We start from the raw sequence: 13,429 nt of genomic DNA, 5'->3' as shown, positions 1-13,429 counted from the left end.
AAAAAGTTCAGTGTGATGTTCTTAAGTAGCTTGGACGATAAGAATGTTGAGAGCAATGCAGATGACAGGGGCCTGACTGAAATTTCAGAGGAAAGTTTAAAGTTTCTAACAGGGCTGTCTGCTATTTTCAATTAAGATTCTGTCATTCTAGTCAGCTGGGGCTGGAGTCAGCTGAGATTAACAAGAGACCAGCGAGAAAAGCACCGGGGCAGCTGGGGCACAGGGTCCGCTGACACTCGCCAGCTACCCACAACACCCGCCACAGGAGCTTAAGACTTCTGGTGAGTGGAGCACAGCTTCTGCTCCAATCCAAGTGCTCGGGACCTGAGACTGCATTAGTTAGGGAAGCAGAAACCGGCCTGAGTAGGGCCACAGGCCTCATCCAGCCGGATCAGCGATGGGGTAGCAGGAGAGCAGGGTTGCCTGACACCCGCCAGCTACCCACGACCCCCGCCGCAGGATTTTGGGACTGCTGGTGAGTGGAACACAGCTTCTGCTCCAGTCCAATCACGCGGGACCTGAGACTGCTCTGGTTGGGGAGAGAGAAATCCCGCCTACATAGGGCCACAACCCTCTTCCGGTCAGAAAAGCACCGGGGCAGCTGGGGCGCAGGGTCCACTGACACTCGCCAGCTACCCACAACACCCGCCACAGGATCTTAAGACTTCTGGTGAGTGGAGCACAGCTTCTGCTCCAATCCAATTGCGCGGGACCTGAGACTGCATTAGTTAGGGAAGCAGAAACCGGCCTGAGTAGGGCGACAGGCCTCATCCGGCCGGATCAGCGCCAGGGTAGCGGGAGAGCAGGGTTGCCTGACACCCGCCAGCTACCCACGACCCCCGCCGCAGGATTTTGGGACTGCTGGTGAGTGGAACACAGCTTCTGCTCCAATCTTTAAACAGTGACAACGATAACAACTAACCCCAGAGATTACCAGATGGCGAAAGGTAAACATAATAATCTTTTTTTTTTCACTGTTTTTTTTATTACATATTTTCCTCAATTACATTTCCAATGCTATCCCAAAAGTCCCCCATACCGCCCCCCACTTCCCTACCCTCCCATTCCCATTCTTTTGGCCCTGGCATTCCCCTATATTGGGGCATATAAAGTTTGCAAGTCCAATGGGCCTCTCTTTCCAGTGATGGCCGACTAGAACAAAAGGAAGCAAATTCACCCAAGAGGAGTAGACGGCAGGAAATAATCAAACTCAGGGGTGAAATCAACCAAGTGGAAACAAGAAAAACTATTCAAAGAATCAACCAATCAAGGAGCTGGTTCTTTGAGAAAATCAACAAGATAGATAAACCCTTAGCCAGACTCACTAGAGGGCACAGGGAAAGCATCCTAATTAACAAAATCAGAAATGAAAAAGGAGACATAACAACAGATACTGAAGACATACAAAATACCATCAGATCCTTCTACCAAAGGCTATACTCAACAAAACTGGAGAACCTGGATGAAATGGAGAAGTTCCTAGACAGATACCAGGTACCAAAGTTGAATCAAGATCAGGTTAATGGTCTAAACAGCCCTATATCCCCCAAAGAAATAGAAGCAGTCATTAATAGTCTCCCAACTAAAAAAAGCCCAGGACCAGATGGGTTTAGTGCAGAGTTCTATCAGACCTTCAAAGAAGATCTAATCCCAGTTCTTCACAAACTATTCCACAAAATAGAAACAGAAGGTACTCTACCCAACTCATTCCATGAAGCCACAATTACTCTGATACCTAAACCACAAATAGACCCAACAAAGATAGAAAACTTCAGACCAATATCCCTTATGAATATTGATGCAAAAATCCTCAATAAAGTTCTTGCTAACCGAATCCAAGAACACATCAAAACAATCATCCATCCTGACCAAGTAGGTTTCATCCCAGGGATGCAGGGATGGTTCAATATACGGAAATCCATCAACGTAATCCAGTATATAAACAAACTCAAAGACAAAAACCACATGATCATCTCGTTAGATGCGGAAAAAGCATTTGACAAGATCCAACACCCATTCATGATAAAAGTCTTGGAAAGATCAGGAATTCAAGGCCCATACCTAAACATGATAAAATCAATCTACAGCAAACCAGTAGCCAACATCAAAGTAAATGGTGAGAAGCTTGAAGCAATCCCTCTAAAATCAGGGACTAGACAAGGCTGTCCACTTTCTCCATACCTATTCAACATTGTACTTGAAGTCCTAGCCAGAGCAATTCGACAACAAAAGGAGATCAAAGGGATACAAATTGGAAAAGATGAAGTCAAAATATCACTCTTTGCAGATGATATGATAGTATATATAAGTGACCCTAAAAACTCCACCAGAGAACTCCTAAGCCTGATAAACAGCTTCGGTGAAGTAGCTGGATATAAAATTAACTCAAACAAATCAATGGCCTTTCTCTACACAAAGAATAAACAGGCTGAGAAAGAAATTAGGGAAACAACACCCTTCTCAATAGTCACAAATAATATAAAATATCTTGGCGTGACTCTAACTAAGGAAGTGAAAGATCTGTAAATAAAAACTTCAAGTCTCTGAAGAAAGAAATTATAGAAGATCTCAGAAGATGGAAAGATCTCCCATGCTCATGGATTGGCAGGATCAACATTGTAAAAATGGCTATCTTGCCAAAAGCAATCTACAGATTCAATGCAATCCCCATCAAAATTCCAAATCAATTCTTCAACGAATTAGAAAGTACAATCTGCAAATTCATCTGGAATAACAAAAAACCTAGGATAGCAAAAACTCTTCTCAAGGATAAAAGAACCTCTGGTGGAATCACCATGCCGGACCTAAAGCTCTACTACAGAGCAATTGTGATAAAAACTGCATGGTACTGGTATAGTGACAGACAAATAGACCAATGGAATAGAATTGAAGACCCAGAAATGAACCCACACACCTATGGTCACTTGATCTTCGACAAGGGAGCTAAAAACATCCAGTGGAAGAAAGACAGCATTTTCAACAAATGGTGCTGGCACAACTGGTTGTTAACATGTAGAAGAATGCGAATCGATCCATCCCTATCTCCTTGTACTAAGGTCAAGTCTAAGTGGATCAAGGAACTTCACATAAAACCAGAGACACTGAAACTTATAGAGGAGAAAGTGGGGAAAAGCCTTGAAGATATGGGCACAGGGGAAAAATTCCTGAATAGAACAGTAATGGCTTGTGCTGTAAGATCGAGAATTGACAAGTGGGACCTCATGAAACTACAAAGCTTCTGCAAGGCTAAAGACACCATCAATAAGACAAAAAAACCACCAACAGATTGGGAAAGGATCTTCACCTATCCTAAATCAGATAAGGGACTAATATCCAATATATATAAAGAACTCAAGAAGGTGGACTCCAGAAAGTCAAATAACCCCATTAAAAAATGGGGCTCAGAACTGAACAAAGAATTCTCACCTGAGGAATACCGAATGGCAGAGAAACACCTGAAAAAATGTTCAACATCCTTAATCATCAGGGAAATGCAAATCAAAACAACCCTGAGATTCCACCTCACACCAGTCAGAATGGCTAAGATCAAAAATTCAGGTGACAGCAGATGCTGGCGAGGATGTGGAGAAAGAGGAACACTCCTCCATTGTTGGTGGGATTGCAAGCTTGTACAACCACTCTGGAAATCAGTCTGGCGGTTCCTCAGAAAATTGGACATAGTACTACCGGAGGATCCAGCAATACCTCTCCTGGGCATATATCCAGAAGATGTCCCAACCGGTAAAAAGGACACATGCTCCACTATGTTCATAGCAGCCCTATTTATAATAGCCAGAAGCTGGAAAGAACCCAGATGTCCCTCAACAGAGGAATGGATACAGAAATTATGGTACATTTACACAATGGAGTACTACTCAGCTATTAAAAAGAATGAATTTATGAAATTCCTAGCCAAATGGATGGACCTGGAGGGCATCATCTTGAGTGAAGTAACACAATCACAAAAGAACTCACACAATATGTATTCACTGATAAGTGGATATTAGCCCAAACCTTAGGATACCCAAGATATAAGATACAATTTGATAAACGCATGAAACTCAAGAAGAATGAAGACCAAAGTGTGGACACTGTGCACCTTCTTAGAATTGGGAACAAAACACCCAGGGAAGGAGTTACAGAGACAAAGTTCGTAGCTGTGATGAAAGGATGGACCATTTAGAGACTGCCATATCCAGGGATCCATCCCATAATCAGCTTCTAAACGCTGACACCATTGCATACACTAGCAAGATTTTGCTGAAAGGACCCAAATATAGCTGTCTCTTGTGAGACGATGCCGGGGCCTAGCAAATACAGGAGTGGATGTTCACAGTCAGCTATTGGATGTATCACAGGGCTCCCAATGGAGAAGCTAGAGAAAGTACCCAAGGAGCTAAAGGGATCTGCAACCCTATTGTTGGAACAACATGATGTACTAACCAGAACCCCGGAGCTCTTGTCTCTAGCTGCATATGTATCGAAAGATGGCCTAGTCGGCCATCACTGGAAAGAGAGGCCCATTGGGCTTGCAAACTTTATATGCCCCAATATAGGGGAATGCCAGGGCCAAAAGAATGGGAATGGGTGGGTAGGGAAGTGGGGGGCGCTATGGGGGACTTTTGGGATAGCATTGGAAATGTAATTGAGGAAAATATGTAATAAAAATATTAAAAATCAAAAAAAAAAACCAAGAGACCAGCATCACTGAAATGAAACTTTTGCATTAGTGGGACAATTGATGTTGGTTAGTTGTAGCTAAGAAATTAGTGGGGATTGAGAGGAGGCTACTAGCATCATTGAGTCAAAATCTTTCAGGAAGTGTTCCATCAAAGTCAGCAGGTAAACAAGGTTGTACCTTCTGCCATCAGCCAGACTCCATAATATGTAAGAATCATCCAGGTATTACTGGTATTGAAGGCATGAACCGGTCAGGGAGAACTGCCAAGACTTGGTCCCATAACATGCCAACCAAGAACAGCAGCAACAATGGAATGAAGCCAGCTGAAGCTGGAGAAGTGACCCAAGCACTTTGGAGGAATCCAGATGTTGAGTGTATCCCAGATATTAGGATGGTTGGAATTTGATTTTGCTTTGTGACTGTGCCCTAGTTTTTTCCTCTTGGAGTAAGAAAGTATTTTTTGTTTGTTTTGGGGTTTTTTTTTTTGTTTTTGGTTTATTTTTGGGTTTGGTTTTTTTGTTTGTTTGTTTGTTGAGCCCACAATTGGGAGTTTGGATTTTAAAAGACTGGATTTTGGAAGAAACTGGCTATTTAAAGGGACTGAAATTGTAATGTCTGAACTTGTAAAGACTATGGGACTGTTAAGGTATTTGGAGATAAGAAAGGAAAGGTTGCAATGTGTTTGTGTATTAAGTTCACAAGGGTTCAGTTGAACTAGCTGGTTTTGTGTCATGCTGACAGAAACTAGAGCTATTAGAGATGAAGAAGCCTCAGTTAAGGAAATGCCTTCATGAGATCCAGCTGTAAGGCATTTTCTCAAGAGCACCTAGCCCATTGTGAATAGTGTCATTCCTGGGTCCTAGAAGAAAGCAGGCTGTGCTGCAGAACTCAAGGAGATCAGGTCCTGTACTTCATTTACCTGGGCAGCACATTAGAGCTGGCCCTGCTGGCATGGAAATAGTTGAGAGGGCACCAGGGCATGAGAAAAGAGGTAGGACTGCCCCTGGCCAGCTGCAGCATTGAGTAAGCTACCTGGGACAGTACTGGAGGGCTCACCCTGGTGGTGTAGGTGCAAGAGAGCCAACAGGCTCACCAGCTTAACCAGCCCAGATCCAAGGCTGGTTGGCTCACCATAACATCTACCCAATCAGTGAACTGGAGCATGTGAAGGGCTGGTCCTGAAGATCCAAGCTGAAGGATCTCCATGACACAGGGCAATGGGATATCTGAGAAGAGTCCAATTGAGGATCCCGTATTGATAGAGTAGCAGAAGCCAGAGGCCTCAAATCAGACCAATGACTCAGCAATTAACACTTGCAAGTAAAGAAGTGTGGACAGAACAATATACTGTGGGACACACTGTCACACACTACAACTTCCACATTTTTTTCTTTTGGGGTCAGGGAGAGGAGTTGCAAGGACAGAGGCTGGTATGAAGGGACAGATGAGTGGAATTGGGGTGTATGATGTGTCATTAACAAAGAAACAGTAAAAAGTTTTCAAAAACTGTGTGCAACAAAGAAACATTTTTTTTAAAAGGGGGGGGGGGAGTGCACACTGGAGTGAGCCATGGCAAACAAACCAGTAAGCAGGACTCCTCATGGTTTCTGTATCAGCTCCTGCCTCCAGGATCCTGTGCTATTTGAGTTCCTGTCCTTACTTTCTTTGGTGATGAACAGCAGTGTCAAAGTCTAAGTTAAATAAACCCTTTCCTCCCCAATTTGCTTGGTTTTGGTCATAGTGTTTTGTTCCAGCAATAGAAGCCCTAAGACAAAGGACCAATTTTAACAAATAGCTAAAGTACATTAGCTTTATCTAGACAACAGACTCAAAAGAGAACATAATAGACTCAATGTGCCTAGCCTAGCATAACATCTTTATAGTTGGATCTGTGTAGTATTTGTGTAGAATTTCTTATAACTGTTTTTCATTTGTAGCTTTAAAAACTCAGAATTGGATATAACTGCAAAATTTTATTTCCTTTTATATGAAAGTATATATCAAGTGCTTAATATTTTCCAACAAGGAAAAGTATGGACATGCTACATTTTCGTTTATTAGAACATCTTACCCACTTTCCCATTCTCTGAGCATTTTTTCTATGCTTTTGTTTGCTATGCATTGTGGTTTGAGTAGAAGTGTGTTGTTTATAGATTTGTGTACTGAAAACTTGGTTCCCAGCTAATATTGCATACAACCCCTTTAACCTTAGTTAGCCCTCGGAATTCAGAGGTTCCCTATAAAAACAGTGATGTGAACTATCTTTCTTACTTTGAAATTAAGTTTCAGAATTGTGGTTTTCTAGGAATTGTCTTAAGGTTTCATTGTTGTGATGAAGGCAACTCTTATAAAGGACAATATTTAATTGGGGCTGGCTTAGAGTTTCAGAAGTTCAGTTCATTATCAAGGCGGGAAGCATGACAGCATCTAGACAGACATGGCACTGGAAGAGACAAAAGTTCTTTATCTTGATCCAAGGCAACCAAAAGACTATCTTTTGCAGGCAACAGGAGGATCATTTCTTCTGCCTGGGTGGAACTTCAGTGTAGGACCTTAAAATCCACCCTAACAGTGACCAACTTCCACCACCAAGACATTGCCTAACAGTACCACTTCCCATGGCCAAGCATATTTAAACCTCCACAAGAATGGAAGCCTTTCTGATTCTAATTTAGATAATAGTTACTCTTCTATAGATATACTATTTGCAGGCTCTGATATCATTAGATTTTTTGATCATCTACTTCTTTCAACACTTATTCTTTTAAATTAAATTTTTATTCAATCTCTTTAAAATTTTAAAATAACTTTATTCAGATAATATAAGCATGTCATTGTGAAACTTAAATTTGTCTTTATTGGATACTGTATAAAATACAATAAAACTTAAGTCACTTTTAACAAGGCATTAACAGTTTCCTTCCAGTTAAACAAAGCAAGGGAAAAATAAGAACAGAAAAACATAAGAAAACTGAAAAATAAATGCAATGTATATCTGCATTTACAGTTTACACACAAGTTTCTCTTTAAGTTTCTAGTCAAAACAGTCAGACTTATCTAAATTCCAGTCTTTTTGAACCTATTCAGTAAAAACTGGACAAGGTGAAACACATTTATCCTCTCAAAGCTACCACACACAGATTTTTAACTTTTTACAAACACACCACCTAAAGTATTTCTGAATATTATTTTTTCCTTGAAATAGCATTGAATGGGGACTACCCAGGAAAAGGAGGTTCTAAAGGGAAGGAGGGTAGGGTTACAAGAAAGGGTAATGGTGAAAAACAATGGAAAAATCCTTTAGAATTTAGGCTTAGTAATTTTTTGTATCTGACATCATGTGATATGAATAGAGACAAGTTGGGAGGAAAGTACGATAGAGGAGGCAAATATGAGCAAAGTACAATGATATTCAAGTATGCAACCCTCATAATGAAATCCATTATTTTGTATATTAACTTAAATTTAAGATATAATATTCATAAATCTGGTTCTTGGCCAACAAAATCAGGCAATTTTTATAAGAATCAGTAAACATATACCTATATACGTGCTTTTGGCAAGTTTTGCTTTAAATACTTCACAACAAAAATGTTAATATTTGCCTACTGCCATTTCAGGGCCACTGCATTTCAGTGAAAGTTTCAATTTTTCAAGGTTTCATATTTTCCATTTCAACTTTTCATTGGTTCCCTAATGTTGGAATTGTCCAAATGCTGAATGCAGTTCTCTTTAATGACTAAGGAACTTTAGATCCAACAAAAACATTGAAAGATCTCCACATCTTCAAAAGCAAATTTGAACTAAGCATATTCTTCCTTAGCTTATGATGACAAAAACCTGAAGATTTCCAAAACAAACCACAGATAGCACAGTGTATCTTGACAACTTTTTAACTTTAGCTAAAAATCTGACATTACTATAAAACTATTGACATAGATTCCTATAAAGTATGTTCCCAAATCAGCTAATAACAACCTCAAAAATCTTCTAAGTATTCAAATACCAGGCTCATGAAAACATTCATTTCTGAAAGCCTAATTTTGAAGCTAAGCAAAGCAGTTTTCTTCATTCCCACAAGTAAATTCTCTAATAGCAACAAAGGAGTAATATTTCCTAAAACTGAACCTTGATAGTCATTAATTCAAAATAAATTGGAAAGGTGGGGGCATGCTAGGCAAACAATCATTCTGCTACTACTGAGCTAAATACAACTACTCTTTCCAATTTAAAGCTGCAGGCACTAATGAAATTTTGAATTTTTTAATTCCTCCCCAAAACTGGGGTAGCACTGAGACTGAAAAGTTTCTCAGTTTTTGTTCCTTGTTTTCTTTAAATACTTCATCCAATGGCACCACATTCATATTTTTGTAGTGCCAGGAATCTAGACACACCTACACCTGGGCTTTTTTCTACCTTACTGAAGAGCTCCAGGGTTTCCTCATATTTGGAGCACAAGCTTTGCAAGCTTCATGGAGTATGGCAAATCTGGCGAATTATATGGACCATGTTGGCCAGCTGCAAATTAGGTCGAAAACTGCGACTTGGAAAAGTCCTTCGGCATTGCGGGCACCTGAAGACCTGTGGTGTGGGCCGAGGTGGAGGAGGAACCGGGTCATGTGGAGAACGAACCAGGGCGTCTAGATAGAGCTGCCGACGCACAGGCGGATATGGGGGACCACGGAGGAAGATTGGAAGGTGGCGGTGGCGATGGCGGTAGCGACCAAACTGATGGTACTGGTGGCCATTGTGGGGGGGTTCATCTCTCTCTTCTGGAAAAACCCTAATTCTCAGGTCATGAACCAACCCTTGTAAACTGTTCCTGACTTCTTCCTGGTCATCCCACACAGAGTCCGCATTGCCCTGATGCTGTCTATGGCTAGGACCGACCCAGCGTCCTGCATGTGCTCTGTGCTGCTCCTGTTCGGTGTACCTAGGAAACAAAACCTCCCGGATGACGTGCTCCTGCACAGCAGGCTGTTCCCGGTCCTGCTCATCTTCCTTGCCCCACAGCTGAGTCACACACCCTCTGCAGAAGTTGTGCCCACAGCCAATGGACACGGGGTCCTTAAAATAATCCAGACAGATGGCACACACTGCTTCTTCCCGAAGTGACTGCATAAGGCTGGGAGGCCGTGTAGAGGTGGCCATCTTAAGAGCACAAAGGGTCCTCAGAAACTGAGAGGCCCTCGCTGCCCTGCCAAGAAGCACAAAGCACGAAACCACAAGTGGAAGGTCTAGCCTCTACCACCCAAGAGCACAAAGGTGAGAGGACTCCCTTCCCTGTCAAGGAGACCAAAGGCCCCAAATCTCCCTGCCCAGGCAAGGGCACAAAGGCGGTGGGCCTCGCGGCCAAGCCAAGGGGCGCTAAGGACTAAGACCTCCTTGCTGCCCAGTCGTTGGGCGCAAACACAGTAGGCCACACTGCCTAGCCGATGGGCGCTGAGGACTAAGGCCTCTTCGCTGCCCGGCTGAGGGGGCCGTAGGCTTTGCTGCCAAGCCGATGGCCGCTAAGGCCTCAAGGCCTCGCTACTCAAGCAAGGGGCGTCCTAAATGCGGTAGGCCTCAGTGCCCACCCGACGGGCGCAAGCGCGGTAGGCCGCACTGCCCAGCCGAGGGGCGCAAACGCGGTGCCCAGCCGACGGGCGCTGAGGGCTAAGGCCTCTTCGCTGCCCGGCTAACGGGTGACGGGCCCGACTCCAGCAGCGACTATAACCTGCTGCCACCGCCCTCGGCCAGGCTTCCCTGGCTCCCCTGAGGAAGACCAACTCACGGCACAGCAGCCGTTGCTCCGGAAGCCGGAAGGCGCTGGCACAGAAGCACGCAGCCGACTGGAGCCTCGGGGAAGCCCGGCACACCGCAGCAGCCAGCAGCCTCGGCCCGTCTGCCTCACATGTGCGGCGGCTGCGCTATAAAAGGCACCTGGAAGTGACGTCAAGGCGCTCGAACATACGTTCTTCCTGCCACCCCCACTGCAGGGGGGGGGGCAGGGGAGGGGGACGACGCTCTGGCCCCTTGGAGGACCTCTGTCTTAATGGTATTCATGCTAGGGGCCGAGGGAAAGCTGGAGTGGTGGAGAGAGCATGCCAGGTCAGAGGTGAAAGGTGTCAGGAGTTCAAGACACTCTCAGCCACAGAGTGACTTTGAAACTCATCTCGGCCACAAGACGCATCTCTAAATCAATAGATAGCCAGACAAACACAAAAATTACGTAAAAACAGACGGGTGGGCCCAGAGTCCTAAAAAATAAGGACGCATGTTTCGAAAGCTCGATGGCAGTCCTCGTCATCATCGGAGTCATCATTATCAACGTAGTCAATGGTCATCGTCACAACTGCTTCTCCTCACAGCTAAATACCATTTCCCGGCAAAATTTCAAATTAGTACTCCACTCTAAGAAGTGTCTGTTATCTTCTCCCAAATAAAAATGGTTGTTACAACACTGATAAATATAATTAAGTCGTGCTGGAAAGACTGTTCCAGACTGGGAATATGCAGCTGCAGTGAGGAGATATTTTGGCACTACCTGCATCATAAAATGTTAAAATGATTAATAAGTGTGGAACTGGTCTGCCGAGAAAATTGCAAATTCCTACATGACTATTAAGAGGCGTATTAAGTGCATGACAATAGAAATAGATTACCAGTCACAAAGAAGTTACTTTTAACACTTTCAGAAATTTAATCTGTTTGTGGGTTTTGGTTTCTTGGGGGGGGGGGGGGACATTGTTTTGTTTTTATCAATTTTGCAAAACAGCATTGTTATTTCCATACTGAAGTCAACATTTTCAAATCATCACATTTTATTAATATGAAAACCTAGATATTCAGAAGGATGTAAATTGTTTATAGTTTACAAATGAAGTACACTCTTGTTTCTTCCTAATATCTTATTTATATAAATACCCAGGTTTTTAATTAAATCACAACAAGTATTACCCCAAGAAAGATAACAGCCACACTAACTTATAGGCTAAATAACAGAGGCTAAAGAAAGGTAAATAACAATAAAAATATTTTTAAAATAATAAAAGCAACTATAAAGAAAATTCATGAGAAACAAAATACAAGATTCTAAAACACCCACTGACAGTCTGAGCTATCCATAACAAAAGAGTTGAACTTCTACAAGAAATAGATACATAATTAAACCACAGCTTGGCCCTTCCTGAGTAGAAAACGGAGGTTTATCTACTATAGAGGATGAATCTGAGAAAAGTATAGAAAACACAGGACACACAGAATTCTCTTACCAGATGCACATTGAAACATGAGAACTCTCCATCCTTTTTTTTTCCCCCTAACTCTAATGACAGTGACAGACCCTCATGGAAGGAAATGGATTTAATTTTTCTCTAGAGAATCTAAATTAAAGAAAAAGATCTGGGTGGAAAAATAATACCAAACATGGTCAGCAGTTCACTTACCAAACAGTGGAGGAACTAGGTAGGAAGCAGCTTCTACCCCACAAGTTAGATAATGACTAATTTTCACATACTTATTGACATTGGAAACTCTCTAGGAATTTGAACAAGTTTCTAACACAAAGCAGAAATTTTTTTTAAAGAAAATAAACAATTTTGGATAAAATAATGACATTGGGGGGAAAAATCAAGTATGTGTGATTACGTTTAACTTCTAGCCCACAGAGCCTGATTTTACCAAATAAAATGAACTTATTAAAAAAAAAAAAAAAAGACCCAGAAGTTAGAGGGCCTGACAGTTAAAATCACAGGCTGCTCCCACAGAGAACTTGAGCAGTTCCCAGAAAACACATCAAACAGCTCAAAGCCACCTGTGACTCTAGTTCCTAAGGATGAACCTCTTCTGACCTACACAGTCATTTGTACTCATGTGCACATGCCCACAAACAAACACATATGCACATCATTACATCATTTGAAATTTAAATTAAATATTTGAAATTTTTTAAATTAAATATTAAATATTACAATAAATTTTTAAAAGTAAGTCAATCTTTAAAAAAAGAAACACAGGCAATGAAAATAAACATAGGATAGAAAAATGAAAATAACAATTAGACAGTGATACATACCCAATTAAAAGATAAGGAAAATTAAATATTTTTTTAAAAAATGGGTAACCAGTACAAGAGGAGAAGACAGAAGAACTGTAAAATAAGAATTGCAGAAATAATTCAACAAATTATTCCAAAATTGAAATTAAGAAAGAAAAATTCAAAAATGTTCAGCACAGGGAGGTGCAGGAGAGGCCTACTTCAAGGCTTTATTGCTTTAAAGCTTATGACATAAAGAGAAAACTTCCAAAGAAAAAATATAATGGAACTGTGGAGCAGTGGTACTAGGTACCAAATAAAATAAATAATTTCAAAATTATGAATGAATATTATTCCCATTCCATACTTAATGACAGCCAAATTGGAAATGCCCTGTGGGAGTAAAGGCATTTGCTGGCTTACAAACTAGCTATCAACTTGATCTCCCATGAAACTTTACTCAAAAGTTAATAGAAGACACAGCACCACAATAAGGGTGAGGAAAAAAAAGTGTAAAACTCACACATGGACAAATTAACGGCATGAAATGACATTGTAATTTCTGGGATGATGAATTAGGGAAATCGCAGAGCAATAGATGACCTGCAATTGGCCCCGCTGAGTGGCAAGTATGGATCAGGTAAGAAGAAAACCTCTTTTGCAGGGATGGCTTCAAAAACACGGAATTAACAGCTATGCCCAAAAGTTGAGATACTGAAGACATAAGCACT

General features: G+C 41.7%; 1 protein-coding gene across 1 annotated transcript; it reads right to left on the bottom strand.

Moving 5' to 3' along the window:
* Window positions 1–8,698: 8,698 nt before the first annotated feature.
* Window positions 8,699–10,168, bottom strand: LOC110309657 (E3 ubiquitin-protein ligase TRIM52-like). Its single transcript, XM_021182387.1, has one exon. The coding sequence runs from the start codon at window positions 9,830–9,832 to the stop codon at window positions 9,152–9,154; it is 681 nt and encodes a 226-aa protein (XP_021038046.1). The 5' UTR covers window positions 9,833–10,168; the 3' UTR covers window positions 8,699–9,151.
* Window positions 10,169–13,429: the final 3,261 nt, after the last annotated feature.

The sequence above is a fragment of the Mus caroli genome, unplaced genomic scaffold, assembly GCF_978045245.1.
Source record: "Mus caroli unplaced genomic scaffold, Mus_caroli_1 scaffold_12, whole genome shotgun sequence".
Taxonomy (NCBI): domain Eukaryota; kingdom Metazoa; phylum Chordata; class Mammalia; order Rodentia; family Muridae; genus Mus; species Mus caroli.
The sequence above is the reverse complement of the archived record's forward strand: the minus strand, read 5'-3'. Positions and strand labels throughout refer to the sequence as shown.